The sequence below is a fragment of the Colius striatus genome, chromosome 1, assembly GCF_028858725.1.
Source record: "Colius striatus isolate bColStr4 chromosome 1, bColStr4.1.hap1, whole genome shotgun sequence".
In the NCBI taxonomy this organism is placed as follows: Eukaryota; Metazoa; Chordata; class Aves; order Coliiformes; family Coliidae; genus Colius; species Colius striatus.
In genome coordinates, this window is record NC_084759.1 from 156,443,022 (window position 1) to 156,456,120 (window position 13,099).

Genomic DNA, 13,099 nt, shown 5'->3' on the forward strand with positions numbered 1-13,099 from the left:
CCTGTTGCACTGGATGCTTATGGCTGTAAACTTCTGTGGGGTGAAGGGGCTGCAGAAAGCAGAGTGAAAGAAGCACTCACAGCAGCGTTGTGCTGCTTCTCTTCTCTGCAGGTGTTTCGCCAGTGACAAAGGCAGAGCAAAAGGAAGATGACTTCTCCCTCTCTGAATTTGAGGTAGAGCCTTAGAACTGCTATGGCTGGGAGAGTCTCAGCGAGTCCAACAGTAAATTAGCACTGCCAAGTCTGCCCCTAATCCGTGTCCCTAAGCGCCACTGGGCAGCCTGTGCCAGGGCTCGATAACACTGTCACTGAAGGCATTCTTCCCAGGATGCAATCCAAACCTCCCTTGGCTCACTTAAGGGCTATTCCTCTTCTCCTATCACCTGCTACTTGGTAGAGGAGACCCAACCCCACCTGGGTACAGCCTCCTTTCTGGAAGTTAGTTGTAGAGAGTGAGAAGGACTCCCTACAGCCTCCTTTTCTCCAGGCTGACCATGTCAACTTCCCTCAGCTGTTTCTCTTAGCGCTCATGCTCCAGACCCTTCACCAGCTTCCTGGCTTGTCTTTGGTAATGCTCCAGCACCACTTGGAGCGAGGGGCCTAAGAGCAGACACAGTATTCCACATGTAAAACAGAGAGGCTGCTTTAGACTTGCTGGTCACACAATATCTGACACAAGCCAGCAGGCTATTGGCCTTCTTGGGCAGCCAAGGACACTGCCAGTCACATTTAGACGGCTGTTGAGCAGCAGACTTCTCCCACCAGGCAGCTTTCCAGCACCCTCACTTTGGCTTCTCTAAAGAGACATTTGGGCCATGCTGGGCTGGCTTGAGTTTTGGGCTGCTTTCCCCCTGTGGTCACTACTTCTGCCACACGCTCAAAACTGCGCCCTTTTCCTGGCAGTGCTGCAACAAGCTGCTGAGTTTGGGCTGGGAGGAAGCGAGGTAGAGCTAATGACCCGGGTCTCCTTGCAGCTGGCCTATGAGCTGGGAGTTTAGGACAGACTCGAAAAATTAAAGCTTTCTGCCTGGTACAGGGCAGGGAAATGCCAGAAGGCTGTCACTGTGAGGCTTGTTGGTTTTGTACCACGCAGCTCTCTTCCCTGCATCCAGCCACTCTCACGCGGCTGCCATAGTGCCAACAGTCAAAACATATACCTGTTTCTACCAAGATGGTATCTCTCCTGGGCAGCTGTACTTCGGCTCCGTCAAAAGCCCCATTCAACAGAGATGCAGAGATGCCCAACACGCTGCCTATGTTTGCCTCTCTGTTCGCTATGGCTGGGAGAGTCTCAGCGAGTCCAACAGTAAACTAGCACTGCCAAGTCTGCCCCTAATCCGTGTCCCTAAACGCCACTGGGCAGCCTGTGCCAGGGCTCGATAACCCTGTCACTGAAGGCATTCTTCCCAGGATGCAATCCAAACCTCCCTTGGCTCACTTAAGGGCTATTCCTCTTCTCCTATCACCTGCTACTTGGTAGAAGAGACCCAACCCCACCTGGTACAGCCTCCTTTCTGGAAGTTAGTTGTAGAGAGTGGGAAGGTCTCCCCACAGCCTCCTTTTCTCCAGGCTGACCATGTCCAGTTCCCTCAGCTGTTGCTCTTAGCACTCATGCTCCAGACCTGTCACCAGCTTCCTGGCTTGTCTTTGGACATCCTCCGGCACCACTTGGAGCGAGGGGCCCAAGAGTAGACACAGTATTCCATATGTGAAACAGGGAGGCTGCCTTAGGCTTTGAGGTCACACAATATCTGACACAAGCCAAGAGGATACTGGCCTTCTTGAACATCCAAGGACACTGCCCGTCACATTATGATGGTCTTTGAGCAGCAGACTTCTCCCACCAGGCAGCTTTCCAGTAGCCACATTTGCCTTCTCTACGGACACAGTGGGGCCATGCTGGGCTGGCTTGAGTTTTGGGGTCCTTTCCTGATGTTATCGCCGCTTCTGCCACAGAATCGAAACTGCACCCTTGACCTGCCGGTGCTGCAACAAGCTGCTGAGTTTGGGCTGGGAGGAAGCGAGGTAGAGCTAATGACCCGGGTCTCCTTGCAGCTGGCCTATGAGCTGGGAGTTTAGGACAGAATCGAAAAATTAAAGCTTTCTGCCTGGTACAGGCCAGAGACATGCTAAAAGGCTGGCACTGTGAGGCTTGCTGGTTTTGTACCACGCAGCTCTCTTCCCTACATCCAGCCACTCTCACACGGCTGCCCATTGTGCCTAAAGTCAAGACATGTACCTATTTCTACCAAGATGGTATCTCTCCTGGGCAGCTGTACTTTGGCCTCTTTCAAAGCCCCATTCAACAGAGATGCCCAACACGCTGCCTATGTTTGCCTCTCTGTTCTCTCCATCACCTGGTACACTGTTACACGCAGTGGCTAAAGCAGGAGCTTTGTGTGTGTGAACAGGTCGAGGAGGAGTATGTGCCAATTCTCACGTTTCTCTTTGACATCATGCAGGTGGATGATGAAAGGTCAACTAAACCAATACACAAAAAGAAGGGCTCCGTTGTTGTGCACAGCCAGCCTCTGTCAGCACAGTGCAGCAAAGGTAAGTTCCTGTTGCACTGGATGCTTATGGCTGTAAACTTCTGTGGGGTGAAGGGGCTGCAGAAAGCAGAGTGAAAGAAGCACTCACAGCAGCGTTGTGCTGCTTCTCTTCTCTGCAGGTGTTTCGCCAGTGACAAAGGCAGAGCAAAAGGAAGATGACTTCTCCCTCTCTGAATTTAAGGTAGAGCCTTAGAACTGCTATGGCTGGGAGAGTCTCAGCGAGTCCAACAGTAAATTAGCACTGCCAAGTCTGCCCCTAATCCGTGTCCCTAAGCGCCACTGGGCAGCCTGTGCCAGGGCTCGATAACACTGTCACTGAAGGCATTCTTCCCAGGATGCAATCCAAACCTCCCTTGGCTCACTTAAGGGCTATTCCTCTTCTCCTATCACCTGCTACTTGGTAGAGGAGACCCAACCCCACCTGGGTACAGCCTCCTTTCTGGAAGTTAGTTGTAGAGAGTGAGAAGGACTCCCTACAGCCTCCTTTTCTCCAGGCTGACCATGTTAACTTCCCTCAGCTGTTTCTCTTAGCGCTCATGCTCCAGACCCTTCACCAGCTTCCTGGCTTGTCTTTGGTAATGCTCCAGCACCACTTGGAGCGAGGGGCCTAAGAGCAGACACAGAATTCCACATGTAAAACAGAGAGGCTGCTTTAGACTTGCTGGTCACACAATATGTGACACAAGCCAGCAGGCTATTGGCCTTCTTGGGCAGCCAAGGACACTGCCAGTCACATTTAGACGGCTGTTGAGCAGCAGACTTCTCCCACCAGGCAGCTTTCCAGCACCCTCACTTTGGCTTCTCTAAAGAGACATTTGGGCCATGCTGGGCTGGCTTGAGTTTTGGGCTGCTTTCCCCCTGTGGTCACTACTTCTGCCACACGCTCAAAACTGCGCCCTTTTCCTGGCAGTGCTGCAACAAGCTGCTGAGTTTGGGCTGGGAGGAAGCGAGGTAGAGCTAATGACCCGGGTCTCCTAGCAGCTGGCCTATGAGCTGGGAGTTTAGGACAGACTCGAAAAATTAAAGCTTTCTGCCTGGTACAGGGCAGGGAAATGCCAGAAGGCTGTCACTGTGAGGCTTGCTGGTTTTGTACCACGCAGCTCTCTTCCCTGCATCCAGCCACTCTCACACGGCTGCCCATTGTGCCTAAAGTCAAGACATGTACCTATTTCTACCAAGATGGTATCTCTCCTGGGCAGCTGTACTTTGGCCTCTTTCAAAAGCCCCATTCAACAGAGATGCCCAACACGCTGCCTATGTTTGCCTCTCTGTTCATTCCATCACATGGTACACTGTTACACGCAGTGGCTAAAGCAGGAGCTTTGTGTGTGTGAACAGGTCGAGGAGGAGTATGTGCCAATTCTCACGTTTCTCTTTGACATCATGCAGGTGGATGATGAAAGGTCAACTAAACCAATACACAAAAAGAAGGGCTCCATTGTTGTGCACAGCCAGCCTCTGTCAGCACAGTGCAGCAAAGGTAAGTTCCTGTTGCACTGGATGCTTATGGCTGTAAACTTCTGTGGGGACACAGCTTCACAGTGTCATGCTGCTTCTCTTCTCTGCAGGTGTCTCAGCAGCGGCAGTGGCAGACTGGAAGAAAGAACTCTTCTCCATCTCTGATTCTCAGGTAAAGCTCTAGAACCGCTAGGGCTTGGAGAGAGTCTCAGCGAGTCCAACGGCAAACTAGCACTGCCAAGTCTGCCCCTAATCCGTGTCCCTAAACACCACTGGGGAGCCTGTGCCAGGGCTCAATAACCCTGTCACTGAAGGCATTCTTCCCAAGGTGCAATCCCAACCTCCCTTCGTACACTTGAGGCTATTTCCTCTTCTCCTATCACTTGCGATCTATCAGAAGAGACCAACTCCCCTTTGCTACAGCCTCTGTTGTCTTAGAGAGCAATAAGGTCTCTCCACAGCCTCCTTTTCCCAGGCTGACCAAGTCCAGTTCCCTCAGCTGCTCACTGAATTCACTTAGTCATCTAAGCATAGAATGGTTTAACTTGCATCGTATAATGCGACCCTCTGCCATGGGCAGGGATGTCTTGCACTAGGTCTGGTTTGGCAAAGTCCCTTCCAGTCTCATTTTGAATGCTTTCGGGGTCACGGCCTCCACGACTTTTCTGGGCAGCCAGTTCCAGTGTCGTACCACCCTCACTGCAGAAAATTTCTCACTCATGCATTATCTAGTTAAAGCATCTCTCGTGCCATCATCCTCCCAATTTCCCCATGATCGTGGAACTCCTTTTGGTTTAGAGACAGGCCATGCAGCTGAAGCAGCAGCTTAACAACGCTTTGAAGAGGGCAGCCCTGGCAGAAGCTTCACTTGAACTTGACAAGAAGCGTATCAAGCAAATACAGAAACTAAAGGAGGATCTGAAGACGTCTAAAGCTCAGGTATGGAGAAGTCCTGTCTCTTGGCAGGGGCTCGGGTGTTTTTGTAGCACAGTTGTTGTAACCCAGGGTGGTTCAGTGTGCAACAAGCTGTGATGAGGGGGCTGGGCTGATCAGGAACAGCACTGCTGCCTTTGGTGCCTGTCTGTTTGCACTGCTTGAAGGGCCAATGTAGGGCTGAACTAAAGTGATCTTAGTACACTGGACACCTTGGCAGCAGGTGTAGGTTAAGTGACATGCAAATGACTCCCCTGGTTTTATAAGTCTGGCACCTAGGATTAGAAGGGCTCCTAATTGTGAAGTGGCTTTGGTCCCTCATCACACCATCATTGTTACGGAGTTGCAAAGTCACTTGAGGAGCAGGAGACAATCCTAACTATGCTGAGTTGCCAACAAGTGGCTACAAACCGTTTTGGAGTCTTTGAGAGAGGAGGAGGAGGAGGGTTGTGGCAGCATTTAGTCAACGCTGTAGGAAATCATTGCAGATATCAGAGGAGGCTGGTGTCAAAGATGAAGCAACGTGGGCCTAGGGAGTCACTACAAGAGTCTAAGCAGCCTGCTCCCTTTTATCAAACCTAACTGGCAATTCTTGTGGTGGTTTAACAGGTGCAGGAATTGAATAAAGAGCGTGTCTGCACTAAACTTTATGCCAAGTCCCTGAAGAACACCTTAAGGGATAAGGAGAATGAAATAACTATTTTAAGGACTCTGGAGGCCCATCTGGACACATCCACAGATATCCCAGTGTTGAAAGACCGTGTCCAGCGGTAAGGAAGTAACACAGTGGGGCAAGGCTTTGCTTTCTGCAGTGGTGTGAAAACAACAGGACTGTTTTTCTGCATCCCGGTCAGATAATGCTACATGATTTTCAAAGATGCATTTCTTTTAGATGAGGTTCTTTCACACTCTCCTTTTGTGATTTGTGCTCTTATGGACTCCTGTGAACAAACCTCTCTTCCTTTTCCAGACTCCAACTGGAAACGGCCAAGCTGGAAGCCACAGTTCAGGACCAAGCCAGGACCATTGAAATCCTGGAGAATACCGTGGACGCCTTTTCCTCAGTAAGCTAATCAGAGCCATCTCTTGTCATGAGCTACACAGCCTAGTCCTGTACTCATGTGGGCAAATTTCAGCTTGAGGTTTTCCTGGGGAGCCTTGGAGAGATAGCAAGTCCTACTTAACACCGAGTCCTACTTAACGCCATCTTTGTTAAGGAGCTGACAGCAATGCACCAGCCTAGGTATTTTCTGCTTTAGACCATCTGCGAGGTTGAGACCTCAGGCAGCACTTCACACAGTCATGCAGTAGAGGTATCCTGTCCCTTGTGACTTTCCTTGGGCTCTGGTGGTGCCAAGCGCTTCACCCCAGAGGCCTGCGTGGTATCACCAGACTGTGACAGGAACTCCTCAATGTCCTGTCCTCTGGTTGCCTTCCCCTTGTACTGACTGTGAATTCCTTGGCTGGGTTTTGTGAGTCCATAATGCATCAAGAAGAGCTCCAAAAATGAAAATGCACAACAGAAAAGGGATGGACACCTCCAGAGGCAGTATTTTGTGTGCTTGGGTGCTGTTGCCATGAGGCGTGACCTTCAGCCAGGAAAATCCTACCATGACTTTTTTGTGCTTGTAGATTTCTCGTCACCTGGACAACTGGAGAGACAGCTTTCAGATAACACAGACTGCAGAGGAGCACCAAAACTGGCAGGTAAATGAATGGCTTCTGGGAATGACCAGGTTTCCGGGCTTGGTCTTTGAATTTCCGGTGGGCAGGTGATTTATGAACAGGTCGGGTGGGCGATGGGGAACCGCACGGGGTTTTGAGCAGGGCACCCTCAGGGGAAAAGTCAATACGTTTCCTCCTTCCCCTAGTGCTGCGGCATTTTGAAGACACTTGTGTTCAGCGGTGTGATGCCTTTGATGGGTAGGCTGTGCGCTGTTGACAGGAGAGAGTTCTGTGGTCAAGTGCTAGGAGAGAAGACTGGACCGGGCAGATTCATGTTACCTTCCTTGTGGAGAATGCTGTCTGCATGTGCTGCTGCATGGGGAGCCCAGTCCGGTGCTCCTTGTGTAATGTACCTTTTCTATGTTCAAAGCAAAAAAGCGAGAAAATCAAGACGCTGTCCGATAAGGCATGCCAAACAGAAGAGCTTCTGGACGCAGTGGAGGAAGGAAAGATCAAGCCGGAGGAAGAACATTCCAGGCATGGCTTTTTGGCACTTCCAAGAAACAGCACACTGAATAGAAGTCAAGCTTTACTGAACTCTAACGTAAAAACACACACACCACTGTTTGTGAGCAAATTCATGCCTCGCCGCAAGCTTGCAAGGTGCTTCTGTGCGTGAGCCTATGGTTTTAGACAGGCCGCAAAAGGCTTTGCAACTGCAGGCTGCCTGCAGTTCTCCTGGGGAGGAAGGAAGTCTTGTCTCCTCTGTGCAGGTAAACTTTAGGCTCTCCAAACGAGGTGTGATGCTGGTGTGCTGGCTGTTCTCAGTAATTCCTGGCCTGTCCAGCACAGTACAGATGAAGCAAGCCATGGCTGTGCTGCTTATGTAAGAATAGATGAAAATAGTCAACTGTTGCTCTGCTTCACCCTTTCCATACTAACTTGCTGTGCAGGTTGGTGATGCTTACACAGAAGTCTCCGCCAAAGACGGTGCTATATGCATGGGAAGAGCCCCGACAAAATTTCCAGGGGAAGACGAAGAACAGCTGTTCTGAGGAAGCCAACAAAGCTGACAAATTGGAAAGGATGGTGAGCTCTGGTTTCTTTGGTGGCTGTGAGGGGATTCTTTATTTCTGCTGGAACCTGTACAGTTCTTCTCCTATACACTTCTTCCACGTTGACAACTATCTGTTGGCTGTATTTTGCAATGAATTGCCTCTTCTTGATGCTCCTGCTGCTGTTGGAGCAGTAGATGATGATGATGTGGATGAACGTGGATGGAATTGTCATGGTGGGTGAAAACCATGAGCCAAGACTCCCAGCAGGGTTGCTGAGCTGGACGGCCTGGCTGACCCGCATGCAGTGCCAGGGGCCTTGAGCAAGACCAGCAGAGCTGGCCACCCTGCATTGACATTTAACATGTTGTGATACTGTCTGCAGGTGACAAATGCAGCATTGATGGCTCCCCAGTGTACACATTCCCACACAGGTGAGTAACTTTACACCTCTCTCTGAGTTCCTTTTCTCTTGCTGCACACAAGTTGCTGACATTTCTTAACCCCTGCAGACGCAGTTGAAAAAGGGCATGCTGTGGACAAGCTAAAATCAATACCTCGGTTAAAAGTTTTCAGAATGGATGAAGTCTGGAAACCATGACCTTCTGAACCAAAGCTGAAATCTAGTCGAACCTCCAACCAACTACTATACCAAAGCAGTAGCCAATTCTTAGTGAAATATGCTTGACATTAGACAAAGATGTAGCTTAAATAAAATACCTTAGATGGAATATGATCATTAGTAAGGATAAAGTTTTCAATCTTAGTGAAGGATGTAGCTAAAGACGTCTATGAGAACGTAGTTATCACTTTGATGTGTCTGTTTCTGTGTGTAGCGGGGCTGGTGTTCAAAGCTGTGAAACCACGTGTCCAGTCTTGCTTGGAAGTACGTGAAGAAAAAACAAGTAGATAAAGGACCCCGCTCCTCCGTGGGGTCCCTCACACACTGGGCAGCCCTGCACAGGCCACTCTGACATGCATTCATCCCAAGGGCTGCAGCTCCTCTCTGCCTCTCGTGTGGGTCTGCTCGGCGGCCCGCAGGCTCTCCAGCACGGCCTGCGCCACGGCCGCCTCCTCACACAGTCTCTCGCCAGTCCGGGCGCACTCACCTGGAGCTGCTGGTGGCTCTCAGTCCTGCCGTGGCCCTGCATGGGTCGCATGGGCACAGCCTGCGTTCTCACCACGGCTTGCAGAGAGGTCTCTGGTCTGGTGCTCCTCCGTCCTTCGTCCTTCTCTGACTGTGGGGTCCACGTGGTCGCCTCCATCTTGTACCACTCCTTCACCTCCTCCCCAGCACTTCAAATTCCTGTCCTTAAATAGTGCTGGCAGGGATGTCAGATTGGCCCTGCCAGGCTGGAGGTGATTCTGAAGCCATGGGCTGGGAAGAAGTAAGAGAACTCTTTTGCAGCCCCCTCCCCCTGGTACCAAGCAAAAGGAGCTCCTCCCTAAACCATGACATTCCACCCCTCTCCTCTGCAAATCACTTATTCAAGAAAACATCAAGGAAATCTGAACCATCTTCACAAACTGTCACACCTTAGCTACGAGTGGACGCACTGCGTAGGACCTCCCAGTTGCCGGGAGAGGCTCTCCAAATCCTCCCTGCAACCGGGGCTCCCCAGCCACTGTGGCTCTGGATGACAGCGAAGTATTGGGCCAATGGATTAGGTATCTTTCCTAATCACTATCACTAGTCTCATGCGGTAATGATTAGGTGCAGTGCTTTGCTTATGCTCTTTGTTGCTTAGAAATAGAGTGCCGTAGGCTTATTGTTGTATGGGAACGCTTTATCTTGCTTTCTGTAACATTTTTAAACTAGACAAGTAAAGTAACATTAATCTTTTCATTGGCGTCTGTGTCTTTTCCGTTGCGATTCTGTGATTTGGCAAAACATCTTCCACCTTGTCCTGCCCATGGCCCTCATCTCAGAAATTCTAAGTGTTCTGTTGCAGTTTGGTATTTCATAAACTGTCTTGGTTTTGCTGCACGTTTGGGTGAGGAGAGTCCAGTTTTTGAAGGCTCATGCAGGCCGTCAGCACGTCTCTCTCTGCCCTTGCTCTGAGTGAAACCCAGTCCTGCACACAGTCCTGCTCCTCTCACAACGAGCACACATCTCTGTCTTTTTCCTCAGGGGAGGCCTGAATCATGATTGTGCTCAGATCAAGAACCAGCGCTGAGCTACTGCTAATAACTCGGTTGCCAGACACTACCTGCCTCTTTACAGCATTGCAACCACCTTTCCACTTTGAGCTGTGTTATCACCATGCACCGTGCTGCCTCACGCATGCCTCCTCCAGCCTCACCTGCATAAGCCCTGATGTGACCCCAGCAGCCTTCCAGCCACATGCTACTCAAGACTCCCTAATGGAGGGAGTTCCGCTGCCACAATGGGTCAGGGGAGACAAGGGAGAACAGTGGGTCAGTGTGAGCTCTTACACGAGACAGACAAAGAGCTGCAATGCCTGGTTTCAGGAAAGCCCACGTAAGACAGGCAAAGCAGTAGACAATGGCAGGGCAAAGACAAACCCCAGTGAAATTACGTGTCTGAGGTCTCATTCTGCAGAATGCTCTGGGCCCAAGCACAGATCATTTCCTGGTCGTTCGTGTCTTCATTGTAAACTCATAGCAACCAGTATCCTTCATGTGACCCTCAAGTCTCTCCAGAAGCCTGTGCTGAAGAAGACCTCCAAGGGAAGCTACAAGAAGAAGTGAAGTATTGACCAGGGGAAGGGGCCAGTGCGATGATGCCACGTGGCTCCGCCACCAGCGATATCCCTCTCTGATACCACTGTCCTGTTTCTCAGCGCGAAGCAGAAGCCTGCAAGAGGGCACTGAGGGCAATCCACCTTTCTGGGTGAGGAGACGGGAGTCAGGTTTGCCAGGCAGACAGAGAGGAGCGAGGAGGATGGCAATGGTGGGTCTGTCTCCCACCTCCCAGGCCTCAGCAGAGGGCCAGTAGCTGCAGTGGGTCCAGGGTGTTTCTTTTGTTGTGGACAGCTGCCTGTCTACATGGGACCAGGACAGGCTGTCCTGCTGTCTGCCAGCCTCAGCAAGGAGCAGGACTGTGGGCAATCTGCCCTGCTGTGCCCAGAAACGTATGGGCTTGCAAGGGCCTCGGGGACTTGTGGATGCTGGAAATGAGTGGCATCGGGGGCATCAGGTGTTACAGAGGTATTGGTGGGCAGGGGGAAAGGAAAGAGGCAAGGGGATCCTTGCACTTCAGACCCTGTCATGCCTGCATTTCACTCAGTAGTCCAAAGATCATAAGGGATGTCCTTGTCTGCCCAGAACTGAAAGAAAAACTGAACAGCTCTTCCCTGAACAGCTCTTCACCCTCTCCTTGCCAGACAGCAGTGTTTTGCTCCCTTCGTATCGCTGTAGTTTTCTGACAAATGCCTCTGCTGTCCAACATGACACCACGGTGCAAAGGACATGTGTGGGGCTAAGCGAGCGACACCGCCTTCCCAGTGCTGGTCCAAGCACGCGACATCGTTAAGCCACCTTTGCTGTGGCCAAAAACGCGCCCCTCTGGACCCAGTAACACATGCACAGCACAGTCAGAGGCAGGACTGAGATGCTCCTGCTTTATTTGTGAGGGGAGTCCCGAGACCTCAGTGACACAGACTCAGAGAACATCTTAGAACCAAGGGATCCCCTCCTTCCTGTTTTGCAGCAGGCGTCCCCAGAGCAGGCTTTACCACGGAATCAAGAGAGCATGTGAGAACCAGGATGGATCTGCTGCAACAGAGGTGTGCTGGGCGCTTGCTCTGCATGCTGATCCTCCTTGAGTCTGTGGTGACCTTGGCCTTGATGCTCTACGCACTGCTGTGGGAAGCCGGCAACCTGGTTGACCTCCCTGACAAACGCATTGGCTTTTACAACTTCTCCCTGTGGAATGAGACAGCTGGGGAGCTGCAGTGCCTGGACTACGAGCATTTGCAGGTGATGGGCATCAGCCTACCAGGAATGGTGCTAGCCACGATTTGTGTGTATGGCTGCCTGGTCTTCAGTACCTTCTACACCATTTGTGTTGCTTATGTGGAGTGCACAGAGGACAGAGAGGGCTGGAAGGTGATCCGCATCATGCCCACCATCAAGACAATAATCCTGTCTGGTGGCCTGGGTACGTTTCTTTTCCAAACCTGGCACTGGATTCACCTCTCTGACTTCACTGGGGGCTTCCTGGCACTGCTTGGGACTCAGGCTCTGCTACTGCTCCAAATTCTCACTGTCACTAAGTGCCTCAGCTGGGTGGGCACGGCCACTTTACACGCACGGCTCGCTAACGACTGTTCTCTGACCGTCGTGGACAGCTTGACCGGGTGGGCTGGTTACACTATATGCGCGGCTTGTACCGGTAAGGACGGAAGCCCCTGCCTCGGGAGGCACCAGCCTGCCAGAGGACCGTTTCCTCAACCTCCGGGGCATGCGGAGGGCTCACTACATCGAATAACAAGGCGCGTCATCCAAGATTTTCCATCACGCCGCGGCCATAAACGGCGCCCGGCCCCGGCCCCCCCATCCCGTGACGTCACAGCCCGCCCCGGTGGCCGCGCCCCCGCCGCTGTGACGCCGCCGCGCGACGCTGCAGCCGCTTGCCCGCTGCGGCCCTTGGCGCTCAGTGCTGTGGCCGCCGCGGCGGGGTCGGTAGCGCGTCTCTGGCTCGCAGCGTTGGCGGCAGCCAGCCGTGCTCGGAGCTCGCCTCTCGGCTCTTGATTGAGATTCCTGATTTCTTGATTGAAATTCCTTTTCTTGATGCTCCTGCTGCTGTTGTAGCAGTAGATGATGATGTTGATGAACGTGGATGGAGTTGTCACGGTGGGTGAAAACCATGAGCCAAGACTCCCAGCAGGGTTGCTGAGCTGGACGGCCTGGCTGACCAGCATACAGTCCCAGGGGCCTTGAGCAAGACCAGCAGAGCTGGCCACCCTGCATTGACATTTAACATGTTGTGATACTGTCTGCAGGTGACAAACGCAGCATTGATGGCTCCCCAGTGTACAGATTCCCACACAGGTGAGTAACTTTACACCTCTCTCTGAGTTCCTTTTCTCTTGCTGCGTACAAGTTGCTGACATTTCTTAACCCCCACAGATGCAGTTGAAAAAAGGCATGCTGTGGACAAGCTAAAATCAGTTTTCAGAATGGATGAAGTCTGGAAACCATGACCTTCCAAACCAAAGCTGAAATCTATTCGAACATCCCAACCAACTACTATACAAAAGCAGGAGCCAATTGTTAGTGAAATATGCTTGACATTAGAGAAGGATGTAGCTTAAATAAAATACCTTAGATGGAATATGATCATTAGTAAGGATAAACTTTTCAATCTTAGTGAAGGATGTAGCTAAAGACATCTATGAGAATGTAGTTATCACTTTGATGTGTCTGTGTGTAGCGGGGCTGGTGTTCAAAGCCATGAAACCAAATGTCCAGC

At 51.4% G+C, this 13,099-nt stretch overlaps 1 protein-coding gene across 1 annotated transcript; it reads left to right on the top strand.

Annotated features, from left to right (window-relative positions):
• The first annotated feature begins 9,360 nt into the window (after nt 1-9,360).
• On the top strand, nt 9,361-12,378 carry LOC133628012 (uncharacterized). The gene is made up of 2 exons (XM_062015740.1): nt 9,361-9,365; nt 11,286-12,378. The coding sequence occupies exons 1-2, from the start codon at nt 9,361-9,363 to the stop codon at nt 12,376-12,378; spliced, it is 1,098 nt and encodes a 365-aa protein (XP_061871724.1).
• The last annotated feature ends 721 nt before the right edge of the window (nt 12,379-13,099 follow it).